Source organism: Chinchilla lanigera, unplaced genomic scaffold (genome assembly GCF_000276665.1).
Source record: "Chinchilla lanigera isolate Chin_1 unplaced genomic scaffold, ChiLan1.0 scaffold00051, whole genome shotgun sequence".
In the NCBI taxonomy this organism is placed as follows: domain Eukaryota; kingdom Metazoa; phylum Chordata; class Mammalia; order Rodentia; family Chinchillidae; genus Chinchilla; species Chinchilla lanigera.
Genome location: NW_004955452.1, coordinates 5,607,141 through 5,623,983, shown reverse-complemented (window position 1 = coordinate 5,623,983; position 16,843 = coordinate 5,607,141). Strand labels below are relative to the sequence as shown.

General features: G+C 50.6%; 2 protein-coding genes across 2 annotated transcripts; one reads left to right on the top strand and one right to left on the bottom strand.

The window, feature by feature from the left end:
- Positions 1–9,822: 9,822 nt before the first annotated feature.
- Positions 9,823–10,774, bottom strand: Znf593 (zinc finger protein 593). The gene is made up of 3 exons (XM_005394844.2): positions 10,483–10,774; positions 10,220–10,282; positions 9,823–10,131 (listed from the first exon to the last, which is right to left on the bottom strand). The coding sequence occupies exons 1-3, from the start codon at positions 10,680–10,682 to the stop codon at positions 9,990–9,992; spliced, it is 405 nt and encodes a 134-aa protein (XP_005394901.1). The 5' UTR covers positions 10,683–10,774; the 3' UTR covers positions 9,823–9,989.
- Positions 10,775–12,106: 1,332 nt separating this feature from the next.
- Positions 12,107–16,727, top strand: LOC102013790. Its single transcript, XM_013519664.1, has 4 exons — positions 12,107–12,394; positions 13,982–14,065; positions 14,184–14,281; positions 15,973–16,727. The coding sequence occupies exons 1-4, from the start codon at positions 12,311–12,313 to the stop codon at positions 16,265–16,267; spliced, it is 561 nt and encodes a 186-aa protein (XP_013375118.1). The 5' UTR covers positions 12,107–12,310; the 3' UTR covers positions 16,268–16,727.
- The last annotated feature ends 116 nt before the right edge of the window (positions 16,728–16,843 follow it).

The following is a 16,843-nucleotide window of genomic DNA, read 5'->3' as shown; positions in this document are numbered from 1 at the left end:
ACCCCAGCCTCTGTGCCTCAGCCGGGTCTGTGACCCTGCTCCTGAGGGCGTTTGCAGAGTGTGTGAGTGAGCAGCTCTAAAACCTTTACAACTGGAGGCTTTATCCCTTTTATTTCACACTGTGATGCCGGGGACATAGCTCAGCGGCACAAGCACCCGCCTGGCAAGTGCAAGGTACTGAGTTCGATTGCAGGTACAAAACAAAAAATATTTCACACTTCAGCAGCCTGGGGAGGCTTATGGACCCCTTTTCAGAATAACATTTATTTTTTTTTAATTGAAATATTTTTTGAGATGGAATCTTGCTAAGTTGCCTTGGCTGGTCTCAGATTCCTGGGCTCCAGTCATCCTCCCACTTCAGTCTCCCAGGTAGCTGGGGCTGCAGGTACAACACCATGCCTGACTAGAATAACACTAAAAGATGCCCCAACCACACTTTTCTAATAAAAATATGTACTTTAGCATAAAGATAGCCTAGTAGCTGCCCTGGGAGAATACAGGCAGTTATCTTTGTGTTCACCTACTTGCTATGATGAAGGGCAAGGTGTATGCACATCCGTCACAGTGTAAATGAGTTTTATCCATGTTATGCACCATATTACATTTTTGTATGTTTATAATTAGTTTTCGTGTGTGTGGTGCTGGGGATCGAACCCAGAGCCTTGTGCACACAAGGCAAAAAGCTCTACCACTGAGCCACATCCCCAGCCCTATAATTTGTTTTATTAAATGTTTTCTTTTGATTTTTACATAGAATTAGCCCACTTCAATACAATGTCACATGGAAATCTGCTTTTTTATTTGTTTGTTTTCTGTTACCAGGAATTGAACTGATGACCTTGTGCTTGCCAGGCAGGCACTGTGCCGCTGAGCTAAATCCCCAGCCCCAGAAATCTGCTTTTGCAACTTTGGGAGGAGGTTGAAAGTCATCAGGTGACTCGGCTCCCAGTGATGACTTAGATCGTGTCAGCCACAGAAGTAGCAAGGTATGACAGGTGGAGAAGCACAGAGTGAAGACCTTGGTTTGGATGAGGAGGAAAACAGTAAGGTACATAGATACTGACTAGTCAAAATGCTACGAAATGGTCATGTATAGCTGCACGATCCAACGTTAGAACTAGGTTGGAAAATGTTATTAGGTTCTTGCCAGGGGTGAAACCTATGGAATGCCAACACTGCAATTCAATGTTGGAAATTGTCTGTAATGAATGATATGCTGCAAGATGTTTTGAAATACACTAATAATAAAATACAAGTAAAACATTCTATATGCGTCAATAGCAACACACAGAAATATATATATCATGATACCTCACTACCTGAACTAAAAGCCTTCATGGCAGGACTGTATCATTGTAATGATCAGAATCTAAGGGACTCATGTAGAAGTGATAGATGTGGCATTAAGATTTTCAGAACAATACTGACACTCAAGAGATTTAGTTTCTTTCAAAACTGCCCACGTTTTGACAACAAAAAGACCCACCAAGAAAGAAAAATTCTGGCGCACACCTGTAATCCCAGCACTCGGGAGGCTGAGGCAGGAGGATCGATGCAAGTTCCAGACCAGCCTGGGCTACAAAGTGAGCTCAAGGCCAGCCTGAACTGCATAGTGAGACCCTGTCTCAAAAAGACAAAACAAAAGATAAAAAGGGACCGGGGATGTAGCTCAGTGGCACACATGCCTGCCTGGCAAGCACAAGGTCCTGAATTTGATTCCCGGCACACACAAAAAAGTTTTGGCACTATATGTCAAGTAAACCATCCAAATATGGTATAAAAATATATGCCCTGGTAGATGCAAAGACATTTTAACTTTGAACTTAGAAATTTATACTGGAACTCAGCCACTAGGTCTTCATTTGTGCAGTAACAAACCATATGCCATTATGAACAAATATGTTCCATCTATTCAAAAAGTAATGCAATGTCACATTGGATAACTGGTTCACTAGGTACCCATAAATGTTACATTGGCGAAAAAACACCAGTTGATCAGTACAGGAACTATTTACAAGAATAAAGTGGAGATTCCTTAAAAATGTTGCAAGAGAGTTGTATAGTACAATCTTTGTTTTTCAGAACAACATAACATTGACCTCCTACATGGCAAAGAAAAACAAAGTAGTATCGATACAGTCACCATTATACCAGATGGTAAGATTGGGGTTTTTTGTTGTTGTTACTGTTGGTGGTTTTTTTTCTTTCTTTTTTTTTTTGAGACAGGGTCTTGCTATGTAGTTGAGGCTGGCCCTGAACTCACGATGTAGCTGTGGTGCATTGACAACTGGTGGGCAACTTGTAACACCCAGCTGAACTGAGTCAGCGTGGTGCTGGGTGTGGAAGGCCCACTTAAGGATTGTTGCCAACAGCATAAAAAGAGAACGAGAGGGGAAGACGGGGAGCTGTTGATTCTCCTGGAGAAGCGTGTCGTGCTGGTTTCCTGATATGAACTTGGCTGCTCTCACGGTTGGAGGAGCTCAGGACCTCACTGTCACTGTGGTTCACTTTGGGGAGCTCTGGTCCTTACTTTGAGCACTGCTTCCTGGCTCTGGAGGGGAAGGTGTGTGCTGTTGATTCTCCTGGAGAAGCCTGTCACGCTAGCTTTCCTGACGTGGCTGTTCTTATCATCGGAAGAGCTCAGTACCTCACTGTTGCTGAGGAGGGCTGTGGTTCTTTTTAGAGGAGCTCTGGTCCTTATTTTGTGTCTCTTCCTGGCTCCAGTGCAGATCCCTCAGCCTACTGGCGCAGATCCTTGAAGCAGACTTATATGAGACACTGTCGTGGGCTCTAGGCCTCCAGTTGGGCTCATGGGAAGCACTGTCCTGGGCTCTCAGTCTTCAGCTGGACTCATGCAGGACACTGCGGTGAGATCCAGGCCCTCAGCAGGATTCTTTGCGTCTGTAGCGTGTGGAGAGATTTCCTGCACTCTTTTGTATTTCATTCTTTGGGTGACTATTATGTGTCCTGTATTATATTTTTTCCCTTGCAAACCTTGACTACAACAGTAGCCTCGGCTGGCCTCAAACTCAAAGTGATCCTCCTGCCTCATGTTGATAAGACTGATAGTGAAGCCAGGCATGGTGGTGTAGGAGGCTGAACCAGGAAGATCCTGTGAGTTCAAGGTCAGCCTGTGCTACATAGTGAGTTCAAGGCTGGCCTGGACTACACAGCAAGACTCTGTCTCCAAACAAACAGAATCAGGATGGACAGTGAATCCTCAAATGAAGCCACAACAAAGGGAAGCCAGAGTAGGTGTTATTGATGAGTTACAGAGCAACTATGTCACTCAAAACACAAAAAGTTGGCCAATGGTTGTATCTTACTTGATCCTAAACATGTCAAGCATAATGTTTCATAGTTTACAAAGGAAGTAACAAGCACAAAATATCACGGAGAAATATTCTTGGAGGATCGGGACTGGAATTGATAAGTGATTAATTATAACAGAGGAGTAATGATTTGTATCTGCCCAAAGAACTCCGCCAAAGAATTGTGGAGCAGACGAGTGAACAGACAGGCGAAATATCACAAGAACCTTGTAAGAAAACAGGACGACCAGCAAGTATGTACTACCAGAGAAGACACGAAAACAATACACCTGTGGGATCAGAGTGAGACTTGTGCATGGTTGTTGTCGTGTGCGAAGACTGCCGTAGGTGTGTAACGGTGGAAGCAAAGATTATTTCTGTGGTAGAGTTTTGTTTGTACTTTCATTGCACTTCACATAGGAATGTCTTTCTGCTGTTTTGATTTTCTTTATTTTTTGAGACAAGTTCTTGGTGTGTAGTTCAGCCTGGCCTTAAGTTCATTATGTAGCCCAGATTGGCCTTGAACTCAGAGTGAACCTCCCAAGTGCTGGGATTATAGCCGTGCACCACCACATCCAGCTATTTATAATTTAAATCTTGTAAGCAAGTGAACAGTTCATGTTGAAAATGTTTATTCTAAACACTCACTACATATTAAAAATTGTAATATTTTATTGATATTTTATTTTCCTTTAAGTACACATTGTTTACTATAATGAAACTCATAAAATTAAAAATTCATGCCAGGTGTGGTGGTGCATGCCTATAATCCCAGCACTTGGGAGGCTAAAGCAGGAGGATCACTGAAAGCTCAAGACCAGCCTGGGCTACAAAGTGAGCTCAAGGCCAGCCTGAACTGCATAGCGAGAACCTGTCTCAAAAAAACAAAACAAAACATTCATTAATAGAAATACTCCCCAAAATAAAACTGGGGAAAGGTTTAAAATAAAACAAAACAAAAGCTTACATTGAAGGCTGAGACAGGAGGGTCGCAGTGAGTTTGAGGCCAGTGAATGTCAGCCACAAAGTAAGTTTGAGGCCAGCCTAAACTACATAGTGAAACCTTGTCTCAAAAAAGACAACAACAACAACAAAAAATTACCATGATACTCCTATTAAGAGCTTAAAACATAGCTCATAGCCAGATGTGGTGGTACATGCCCATAATTCCAGAACCTGGAATGCTGTGGCAGGAGGATCACTATGAGTTCAAAGTCAGCTTAAACTACATAGTGAGTAAGACCCTGTCTCAAAAAAAAAAGGAATAAAACGTATACTTAGGATTATAAGAACAATTATTGTCAAAACATATAAAAGCTGGATGTGGTGGTGGCCCATACCTATAATCCTAGCACTTGACAGGCTGAGGCAGGAAGGTTGCAAGTTTAAACCCAGTCTGGACAACTTAGGGACTTAGCAAGACCCTATCTCAAAATGACAAATAAAAGATTATCTGGGGATGTTGCTCAGGATGAAGGCCCTGGGTTCAATCCCTAGTACTAGGAAAAAAAAAAAAAAAGAATTTTGAGACCAGCTTGAAATATGCAGCAAGACCCTGTGTCAAAAATCAGAACATAGTAGGCGCGATGGTACATGCCTCTAACCCCAGCACTCAGGAGGCTGAGCAGGAGGATCACTGAATCAAGCTTAGCCTGGGCTACATAGTGAGCTCAAGGCTAGAGTGAACTATACACTGAGACCCTGTCTCAAAAAAACAAAAACAAAAAAACAAAAACAAAACAAAACACACACAAACCAGAACAAAGATATACAGGAGAACACAAATTTGTGGGGTTTTGTGGTCCAGGAATCGAACTCAGGACCTCACACTTGCCAGGCAGGTGCCATGCACCTCAGCAGAGCTACATCCCCAGCACAAATTTGTGATTTAGTGACAGGTTTCATGTTTTTGGGTTTTTTTTTTTTTTTTGGTTTTTTGTTTTGTTTTATTTTTTTCCGGTACCAGGAATCGAACTCACGACCTTGCACTTGCCAGGCAGGCTCTGTGCCGCTGAGCTAAATCCCCACCCCCTAATGTTAACAACCCCACTTTAGTGATAGCAGGACACTGTTGCTCAGTTTGAGTAACATTAAGCTTACAGGGTAGTCTCTGATTCACCTTCTTTCACATATTGATCAGCAAACAATGAAAGAGCAGGAAGCCTAGGTCACCAGAGTGAGAACAAGCAGCTTCATCATTTGGTCACTGAGCCTTCCAGCACATAGGTACTGTATACAAGAGGGTCTGAAAAGCAGTGCCATCAGGAACGGTTCAGCAGTGGCTTCACAGCTGCCATGATTTTGAAAGTTATGAACATAAACATTTCAATAATTGCAATAACTACATCTGATATGAAAATCTGTAATTGCCATTTGTAGGTAGGCAGTACTAGGAATTAAACTCATGGGGGTACCAAGCTACAAGTTATATCCCAGCCCTCCTTTAAAAAAACAAAACAGGGTCTTGAGCTTGCAATCCTCCTGCTTCAGCCTCCTGTATAGCTGGGATTACAGCCATGAGCCACCATGCTTGGAAATATCTGTGATTTCTATTAGCAACAAAGCCAAAGAGAAGGCTACTATTTCAACCAATACAGAAGGAAATGGTAAATTTTAGCCAAGGCTTAGTGAAAAGATAATTTTTCCCATTTAAGTTTACTTACCCCCTGAATTTGAACCCCAGATTAAGAACCTTCATCTTAGAAAAATATCTGGCACATATGAAGTATTCATCCTCAACCTCGCAGGCCAGTGGACCACTACATCTTTGGATCCCCACAAATTTGTGTTCTCCAGTATAGAATGAAGTCCCATACTCAGTTGCAGTGCGGCTGAAGCCAATTTCTCCATCTGTTTCAGAATCTAGTTTTTCCTCTCAAAAAGGATGACACCTAGACTACAGAGCTTGAGGACATCTAAGTATTTTGAATATGTGATGTGGGGTTATTAAACCTGAGTTATTGCTTTAATTCTGTGGGGGAGAGGCTTGGGAGGCCTTCCCAGAAGCTGCCCCTCTGTGTCACCTACTTCAGAATCTCTCCCAGTGTTCCAACACCTAACCTTCGAAGCCATTCACTATCTTACCTGCAACCAAGAGACTCACAGTCTCAATTTATTGGACCCACGAATAGCCTAGGTAGTGTGGGTTCATCTTGTCATCATTTAATAATTTCATATACAAATTGAGATCTCCAAGGCTGGGTGTGGTGGCGCATGCTTATAATCTCAGTGTGTGGGAGGCTGAGGCAGAGGGATTGCCCTGAGTTTAAGGTCAACCTGGACTACATAAAGAGTTCACGGCTAGTCTGAACTATAAAGCAAGACTCTGGCAAGAAAGAAAGAGAGACAGACAGACAGACAGAAAGGACAGAAAGAAAAAGGAAGGAAGGAAGGAAGGAACAAAGAGAAAGAAAGAAAGAACGAAAGCAAGAAAGAGAGAGAGAGAGAAAGAAAGAAAGAAAGAAAGAAAGAAAGAAAGAAAGAAAGAAAGAAAGAAAGAAAGAAAGAAAGAGAAAGGAAGGGAGGAAGGAAGGAAGGAAGAAAAAGAAAGAAAGAAAAAGAAATTTCCAGCTTCTCTGGAACTTTGGCCAGCTCTGATGACCCCATCCCACCCTCACGCTTGGTTCGAACAGCGAGCTGCTTCCCTCAATGGAACAGACTCCAGATGTCCAACCCCACAGGCCTTGCCTCCTTCATTTGTGAATTAGCAGACTTTGAATCTCAACACTCCCTCACTTCTCTGGCTTTGCCCTTATACCCTGAACTGTGTCCCTGCAACAATCCCTGCTGTATCCTCCTGTAACATTTTTGCCTCTTCCTATAATAGCCTTGCTGAGGAAGCCCCATAAACTCTAGGACAGCCTGTACCACAGTGTTTGGTGGACACAGGTCTGTCTCCGCCATCCTCATTTCATCAAATGCTTATGCTGAACTGGCACACAGGCAGACCTGAGAATGCAGGATGCCCTGCCCTCCCCAACTCACAATCCTGTGGAGGAGAAAGCAACAAGAACTCCCCACCACTTGCTCCCCTAGGACTGGGGGCCCAGCTAGCACAACAGTCCCCTTGTTCTGTGACTCAGCTCCTGGCAGTTAAGGGGAAAAGGTTTTATGAACATAAAGCTCTGTGTATTCGCTATAAAAACTTCAAAGGCCACAACAGGTTGTATTCTTTTTGTTTGTCTTTTTGAGACAGGGTCTCACTATGCAGTTCAGGCTGGTCTTGAACCTGCAACAATCCTCCTGCCTCAGCCTCCCAAGTGCTGGGATTATAGGCGTGCGCTGCCATGACCGGCAGCATGACAGGTTATTAAATGAAAAGACGTGCCATGTTCCTGGCACGTTTTTATCTTGTTTCCCAGTGGGAGCCACTGCTAGGTTTTCTTAGCAGTCTGTCTGGAGTCTGTCCCCCAAAGAAAGCAGCTTGCTGTTTGATGCCAAGCAGGAGTGTGGGATAGGGTCATCAGAGCTGGCCAAAGTTCTAGAGAACATTGTCTTCCATTCTCTATAGATGCAAATATTCTAAATACTCTTCTGGAAATTGCATCTTTTTTTCACCTTATGTAATCAATTCCAAATGAAGTAATGTAGAACAACGATCAGCAGTTTTTTTTTTATAACATACGGGCAGCGTAACTGGTACATACAGGTACCCTTTTATTATTGTCCCCAGAGAGGAAAGCCCTTGCAGGAACTCCATCCTCAGGAAAGAGGTGGAATGTGTTCTCCCTCAAAGTAGAAGTAACTGACAGCCAGGCATCGCGCTGTATGCCTGTAATCCCAGCACTTAGGAGACTGAGGTAGGATGATCACCACTTCTTTCGAGGCCAGCCTAGGCTACACAGTGAGTTCAAGGCCAGTCTAAAGTACATACTGAGACCCTGTCTCAAAAAAGAAAAAAAAGTACAAGTGGCTGATCTTACAGAAACCAAGTGGAAAAAGTATACTGATGTTGAGACAAGGCTAGTGAAGCACACTGTCCCTCCTTTGCTGAATGCTGATTGGTGGATGCAATCATCTGCGCTAGGGCTAGGGCATGGACTGGGGTTGAGGGAGGTCTGCCCAATACCTGGTCCATGCCAACGGCTCCTGAGGGCTGCCAGCCAAGGCCTCTGCTGCTTACCAGGCCTAGTCTCCCTGGTAGATGGGGGAGGTGCTGCTCAGGCCTGATGCTGATCTCTCCTGACAGCTGCTCCTAAGGCTGGCAGGACAGCAGGCATCGGGGGTGGGAGGTGGTGTGTGTATGACTGGATTTAAAGATTCAGTTGCCCCGCCCCTTGCCAGACCTGGGCAGGCCTGCACCGGTGAGCATCCTCCAAGGACATGGCTGTCATGCATACAAGAGACCAGGGACCCCTGTGCCCTCTACTTCTTGGCACCATGAACACCACTGGCCTTCACATCTGCTTCTCTACCCCATAGGCCGCCTGGGAGACTAGTGCCCCCCACCATGCGATTTAGACGCCTGACTCCTGGCTACTTCCGGGTACTACAGGTAAGTACTCCTACCTGGTATGTCTTCTAGCATCACGGACCTCTTCTTCCCCTGTCATGGCCGGACTGACACCCCCAACAGCCAGGCTATCATGTTCAGTGCCGCCTGACTAGCCAGGGCCCAGATAGTCAGTGAAGCGAGAGGGATTGGGGTGGAATCTCCCTGGGGCAGCAATGGCGGCCCTATCTCCTTTACCCAGCTGAACCTTCTCTGCTCCTGCCTGCCTAAAAGTCTCAACTAGCCCCTCAGATGTGTCCTCCGTGCACCCCCACTAGATGCAGGTGGCTGGGCAGCTGAAGGCAGAGCCGCGGAGCCCCCTGGCTGGGGTTGTGGCAACACTGCTGGCTGTCCTCGGGCTGGGCGGCTCCTGCTATGCTGTGTGGAAGATGGTGGGGCAGCCGCCACCGCCGCCATCACAGGTCCCATGACGGAGCAGACAGCCTCTCACTCGGGCTGTGGAGGTAGGTGACTCAGAGCAGGGGGCTGCAGCCCCAGAAATGCACTTTTTTCCTGGAGATCAGTCCCTGCCCTTATTTGAAGCAGGGCAGAATAAATGCAATCCTCCTTCCCCACTTCACACTGCACCTAGGCTCCAGCTCAGATGGCAAGACCCAGAAAAAAAGGCCAGAACGTAGGTTCTAAAGGTGGGTCAAGCCGGGTGTGATGGCGCACGCCTGTAATCCCAGCACTTGGGAGGCTGAGGCAGGTTTGTCGTGAGTTCGAGACCAGCCTGGGATACAAAGTGAGCTCAAGGCCAGCCTGAACTGCATAGCGAGACACTGTCTCAAAAAGACAAAAAAGGCCAGGGAGAGAGCTTGGTGGCACAGTGCCTGCCTGGCAAGCGAAAGGTTCTCAGTTCGACTCCCGGTACAAAAAAAACAAAACGAAACAAAACAAAAAAACCCCACAACAACAAAGGTCGGTCAAGTAGGGATCAGACATCCTGGACCCTGTACGCAGAAAGTAGCAGAGAAACCTCTATGGCAGGACTTTGTGGCTGAGGTCTGCAAGCTAAAATTAGAGGTAAGCCCTCATTTCCGGTTCCTTTATTGGGGGAGGGTACCCAGAAGGGGCAATCTATCCACCAAACCCAGGGCCCCAGACGGTTTGGTACCCGATCTCCCAACCTAGTCCTTGCACCACTGTGCACGGGCAGCGCCTCTGCCTTGCATACTCAGGCCATGTCAGGTAGAAGTGTCCATCTCAGGGACCTCAGTGGACACTTCCGTGGGCACTGGCAACCGCTGGGGGGGTACATAGGAGCCCATGCCGGCTGCCCTCTCCGCCTCTTCCTGACTGTAGGGTTCGATGGTCAGCTGTTTCAGCCTGGGAGAAAGAACAGGAGTTGGGAGCTGAACGAGCACAAGCCCTGACAGCGCAGCACCCATTCATCAATCCTCTCCTTACGCCATACCTTTTCTTGTGGTCTTTGGATCGGAAGTGGGTCTTCAGGTTGGCGGAGTCGATGAAGTACCTCCTGCAGGGATGGGGGTGTGAGAGGAGAGAAGAGGTGATGCCTCTCAGGTACGCCTATCTCCCTAAGCCTAGCTCTTTCCTCAGACTCCCGCCCTGAAGGGATGGGAGGTGGGCGGACCCACGGGTCCTAAGAGCGGAGACCTCACGGCCTCTGCCGTGCAGACCTTCCTGTGCCCGGGGCTGGGCTCAGCCGGGACTCACGCGCAGGCCAGACAGCGATGCAGGCCGCCTCCCGGCAAGTCAGGGTCGGGCTCGGCGTCGGGGTCGGGCTTGGGCCGTGTGGGACCCTGCGGCCGCAGCTCCCGGTGAATCTCATCCAGGTCCGGCCGCCGACGCTTGGCCTTCATCTGGCGGGCTAAGGAGTGCGCTCGGTGCGCGCCTGTACGGCGGGAGCGACCCATGGCCAGTGACAGCACGGCCCGGGGACCGGGGGCAGACAGGGGGCCACACGTGTTTGGCACTTCCGGAACGCTCAATGACGTCGGAGACGCCCGGGGGCGGAGCAGGATCGACCCGACCGCCTCTGATGACGTCACTGACAGAGCCCGCCTCTTGAGCGCCCCCAAGTGGCCATGGACGTTAGTGACGGGGCTCGGGGAATGGCCTGGGAAGCTTGCTCACAGCTGGCACGAAGCCCTCCTTCTCCACGGCCGGGCTATGTACAGCGTGTACCTGGGAGGCTTAGGGCTGGGCCTGTACCTCTGCCCGCCCCCGGTGGCCCTGACATTCCTTTCTAGTGTCCACGCATGAAGACTCCGTGGTGGGAGTGAGGTGCAGTAGCCACCTCTCAAAGGCACAGATATGAATAAATTAATAAATGATTCGAGTAATTTTGAGATCCTGGCCCAAACAAAGCTTCGAGAGATACCTCCAGTCCCTGACAAAGCCTTTACCATGGCTCACGGTTCCTGTTGTTCATTCCCTTGAGTCTCTTTCCTCCATCTGCCCCCAAATCCAGCGGCAGGAAGTTTCCTTCCAAGAGGTCCCAGCATTCTGGCCCCCTGTCAGGTAAGAGGGCTTGGCTCCTTTGGTAAGAAGCAGTGCCCTAAAACCGGGCGTGGTGGTGATGCCTGTAATCCCAGCATTTGGAAGGCTGAGGCAGGAAGATTGCAGCGAGTTCGAGGCCTACCTGGGCTACATAGTGAGTTCAAGGCCAGCCTAAACTTCATAACGAGACCATGTCTTGAAAGAAACAAGCAACAACAACAAAACAGAGACACCCGAGAAGCACAGCTTTATTTTTGCTTCCAGAAAGGAGCCCAGGAAAGACCGGAAGAAGAGAAACAGCATGGCCTCCCAGAAGAGGGCTGGCAGCAAGGGCAGAGATACAGCCTAGGTGTTGTATGCTGAGTGCGGAGAGGGCCTGAGGCCTCCCAGGCTGGCCAGAGCCAGTTCCACTGGACCGGGCCAGAAGAGCTCAGCAATAATTCAGAGGCTCCAGCTCTTTGGAACCTGTTGCCAGGGAACAGGGAGGAAGGCACGTGCATCCCCAGGGAAAGGACTAAATTTCTAGGGCAGACAAAGCAGTGAAATGTAAACCCGTGGTACCAACCAGGGGCCTAGGGACTTTCCTGTTCTGGTTCGTGGAGCCTGAGAGGGGACACAGGGCTGGGCCCTGCCCAGGGCCTGGCTGGAGTGGCTATAGGCACAGAGGTTGCCAGCGTATGTCCTAACCCAAGGATTTGGTGAATACAAGATTTCTCTGGAGCCATTCGAAGAGCTGACAAACTCAAGTATTCCTAGGCTTAGGAAGGTATCCTCTCCAGAGAGATGTCTTCATTATTCTTGGCCAATATAGGTCAAGACAAGGGATGGAGGTAGCAGAAGCCCGCCCCCACCTCAGGCTCCTTTGGATCAGGTTCACCTGCTGGGCACTGTGCTAGTCGGGGAGGTTGGTGCATCTTTAATGAAGTCACCCGATACCCAGAACAAGCTTTTGGCTCCACCAAGTTCCTGAAGCCAGACCTACTGGTGCCCACCGAGCCACCGACTTCCGTGCCTGGGTACCAGGCCTCTCTCTCCTTCAACCATGAACCAGGCCTTCTGGAAAACCTACAAGTCCAAAGTGCTACAGACCCTGAGCGGGGAATCTGAGGAGGACCTGGCGGAGGAGGTGGGTACCCTCTATGCCGCCAGGCTGGGCCTGGGCAGAGGCAGAGCAGGAATGAGATACAAAGAGGGGCCAGGGCCGGGCTCTGAGAGAGGAAAAGGCACATCTGTGCAGAAGCCCTGTGCGCTCAAGGGTTGCAAACAGACACAATGTTTGAAAAAACTGAGGAGGAAGAGATGAATGACCACTGAGAGGTCCTGAGAGAAGTGACCACTGTCTCTGTGGATTTCGAGGGCTCCCATATGGACCAGATTCCTCTAGGACCAGTGGGCAGTAGCCACATGGGGTATATTTAGCTGGACCCAACTTTCTAATGGCAGAGCAGGGCCGAGTGGGATGGCTTGCCTTGCGAGATGGTGAGTTCCCTGTTTCTGGAGGTAGAAAAGGCACACCCTATACACCGAAGGTCTTTTTAGCAGCCTCATGTGAAGCTATACTCAGACCATGCTTTACTCTGATTTTTAAATAATTTACAGCCGGGTGTGGTGGTGCACGCCTGTAGTCCCAGCACTTGGGAGGCTGAGGCAGGAAGATCCTTGTGAGTTTGAGACCAGCCTGGGCTACAAAGTGAGCTCAAGGCCAGCCTGAACTACACAACGAGACCCTGTCTCAAAAAGACCAAAACAAACACACAATTTACAACAAAACAAAACAGGAGTGGAGGCATGTGCCTGTGGTCCCAGCCGCTTGGGAGACTGAAGGAGGAGGGTTGCTTGAGCCCAGAACTTCAAGACCAGTCTGGACAACATAGTGAGACATCTAAAAAAAAAAAAAAAAGAATCAAAAAGGCTCTGAAACTGAGAACAGTCTTAAGTCTAGAGGCCATTGTAAACGGCAGCCATGCAATTAGATGTGGCAGGGACAAGAACTAGTCCTCTCTGTGGGTGACTGTGAATTAAGTGTGTGTCCAAACAGGTTGGTGTCCAAAGCTGGGCTGGTGTGGAAATGTCCACAGTGTAGAACCCTCAGAGAAGGTAGATGTGCAGGTGGAGCAGAATCTAGGTATTTTCAGGTGTGTACATTTTGGCCAGGAATCCGGGCCTGCGCGCTTTGGGCTGGCATTTGCAGGTGTCACTTGTATGGCGTGTGTATCTGGGTGTCCGTAAATGGGTGGAGAGATTCCGTGTGCCGTGGATGGGCCTCTGTGCCGCTATGTGCAGTTGTGTAAAGTTGTGTAAGTGCACAGGTGAATGCGTAAGTGCATGCACGTCCTTGTATAGGGGCTCGCTACACATTTATGCACAGGTGAAGAGCTGTGGCCGTGTGCAGGGATGCTTACGTACAAGTGCGTCTGCATCAGCGGGCAGTCCTTGTCCACGTGTTCTGGACGTGTCTGTGGGTAGGCAGCTCTGTGTGCTCTAGGGTCCTGTGGGGGTTTCCTCCACAGGTGCGTATACGTGAGTGGCGGCTTTGTGCACGGGCACATCTGTGTGCTCTCCATGTGCTTGGTGGAAGTGCAAGATGTCCAGGTGTGTGCTTATTTGATGGGACTTGGGGAGCCTGGTCTGCGTGGATCTGCTTAGCGGTCGGGGAGGGAGGTCTCACTTCTCCGGGGCTTTTCTCACATGGGGCGGCGGTCTTGTGTCCCAGAAGGAGAACCCAGCGTTAGCGGCATCTGAGACGGCAGAAGCCACTGAAGAGGCCTCCAGTCCCATGTCACAGCTGGCCCGCCGGGTGAGTTCCTCTCACATTTCCCACTCGAAGCTTGAGAAAGCCGGCAGAAGCTGGTGGGGAGCCGCGGCAGGCTGTGCTGGGGGCCTTCCTTCCCTGACCTCCAGCCCATCCCTCCCAGGTCCAGGGCGTCGGGGTGAAAGGCTGGCTGACCATGGCATCTCTGTTTAACAAGGAAGACGAGGACAAGCTGCTGCCGCCCGAGCCCTGCGCTGACCAGTATGTGTGTGTTTACGGGGTGGTCCTGGGTGGCGCCTGGGGTCCCTCTTTGGTCAGTTCTTTCAGGTCTGTTGGTCTGTCTTTCTAACCCCGGAGGGTCAGGGAAAGGCAGCCCCTGACCATCCATTTCTCTCAGCAGGGTAGAGCCACATTATCTGGGAGATTAAGTTAGATCTCCCAAGGAATTTACCAACTGTTGGGATTTAGGTGCTGGAAGGTGTTTATGGGCTGTCTGGGAAGGGCCCTGTCCCCAGAGTCCAGACGCAGAGGAAAGGGTCCTCGAGTGTTTGCAAATTCCTGGACCCTCCTGCAGAGATCTGAATTCACTAGGTGTAGACAGAGGCCTGGGTTGCCAGAGAACCCTGAGGCACACTAATTTGGGAACCACACAGTTTTATTTATTTATTTATTTTTGTCTTTTTGAGACAGAGTCTCACTTTGTAGTTCAGGCTGGCCTTGAGCTCACTTTGCCAGGCTGGTCTCGAACTTGCAACAGTCCTCCTGCCTCAGCCTCCCAAGTGCTGGGATTATAGATGTGCGCCACCACACCCGGTTTACTTGTTTTTTTGATCCAGGGTCTTGCTATGTAGTTCAGGGTATCCTTAAACTCACTATGTAGTCCACGCTGGCCTAGATCTCCTGGCGATCCTTAGAAGGTCTTTAATGATGAGGGGTTGGGGGTGGGGCTCAGGGTGTCAGTCTACCCCCCCATCCCAGGTACACCGCCATCTCGGCCCTTTTCTGCTGCCCAGTTACAGCCCCCATACCACTCCTTCCTGCCCCCACCCATCCATCTCTCCCCACCCCCACGTTCCTACTTCTCCCTTCCAGTTCCTAAGGCTTCCCAGACCTGAGGCTCCAGCTTCACGCCTCCTACCCCTGCTTCCTTCCCACCTCCCGCCTACCACCCCGAGTCCCATCCCCCCACACACACCCCCCACACCCCCGTTCTCCAGCTTCTGGTCTGGCATTTTCTCTTTCTTTAGAGTCGCTCCACCGGTTTCCTCCCACGTCCCTGGGCCGTCCTTCCCTCTATCCGGGGACTGCATCCCCTCCCAGCGTCGTCCCTTTCCCTTCAAGTAGGGTCTAAACGTGCCCATCCCACCCGGAGCCGGGCTCCCACTCCTCCCGCCCCAAACCTCGGCCGCGCCCCTCTCACGGCTCCTCCCTCAGTTTCCCAGACTCGGGGCCTCCGACTCCCCTCCGCTGGCGTCGCCCCTCACCCTCGAGATCCCTTCTCAAACCCCCCAACCTGCTCTCCTCTGGGATCCCGGCCCCCTCTCTCCAGGCTCATCCGCTGTTTTTGTTTGTTTGTTTTCCGGTACCGGGAATCAAACTCACGACCTCGCGCTTGCCAGGCAGGCGCTGTGCCGCTGAGCTAAATCCCCAGCCCCAAACATTCAATTTTTTTTTTTTTTTTTTTTTTTTTTTGCCGTACCGGGGATCGAACTCACGACCTTGCTCAGCCAGGCAGGCGCTTGTGCCACTGAGCTATATCCCCAGCCCCCGTCCGCTCTTTGACCCTGTGTCTCCCGTTGCCCTCCTTCCCAGAGCTCCGAATCCTCCCTCTGCCTCCAGGCTCTGACCTCGTCCTGACTCTCCCCGCAGCGCGGCTCGCCCCTTGTCCCCGCCCCCTGTCCTCCGTCCCTTTCCGGGACTCCCCCGCCGGCCGCTGACCCTCCTCTCCGCAGCCCGCTGGCGGCGCGACCCCCCTCGCAGGCGGCGGCGGAGGCGGAGCCGCGCGGCCCCGGCTTCTGGGACGCGTTCGCCAGCAGGTGGCAGCAGCAGCAAGCGGCGGCGGCGTCCATGCTGCGCGGCGCCGAGCCCGGCCGGGAGCCGGACCCGGAACCCGGGGACGAGGCCGCCGAAGAGGCCGGCGAGCACCCCGAGCCGAGGGAAGCGGACCCCGCGGCCGGCTTCAAGTGGGGCTTCCTCACCCACAAACTGGCCGAGATGAGGGTGAAGGCCGCGCCCAAGGGCGACTAGCCAGCCGGCCGGCCGGACTGGAACCCGCCTCCCCCCATAAAAAGTACCCCCAGCCCAGTGCCTCATGTGACCGCGTGGTTTCATCCTGGCAACAGCGAAAGCAGTTTGGGGGTAGGCGCCCCCGCGCAGTCTTTCTGGAAAGCCCCTTCCTCGTTCCCCTACGAACGTGCAGGGGGGCAATGGCCGGAGACAGCCCGGGTGTCAGGTTGGGTGCCGCTGGTTTGAGGTACAACTTCCTAGAAAGCAGGGGTACCCAGAGGACCGGCTTCGAAGTCCCGTCCAGCCTTGCTTACGTTAGGTGGGCCTGCTGCCTACGTGGGCCGTGTACTGTGGACAGGTCACAGCCGAGCGGGAGAACTCAGCATTAGCAGGTGCAGCAGAATGTGACACATCAGACACAAAAATAGGGGTGCTGATGGTAAGTCGGGAGGACTGGGAACTCGGGGAGGTTTCCTGAAGAATACGCGATCCTGCCGGGCGTGGTGGCGCACGCCTGTAATCCCAGCACTCTGGAGGCTGAGGCAGGAGGATCGTTGCGAGTTCGAGGCCAGCCTGGGCTACAACGTGAGCTCAAGG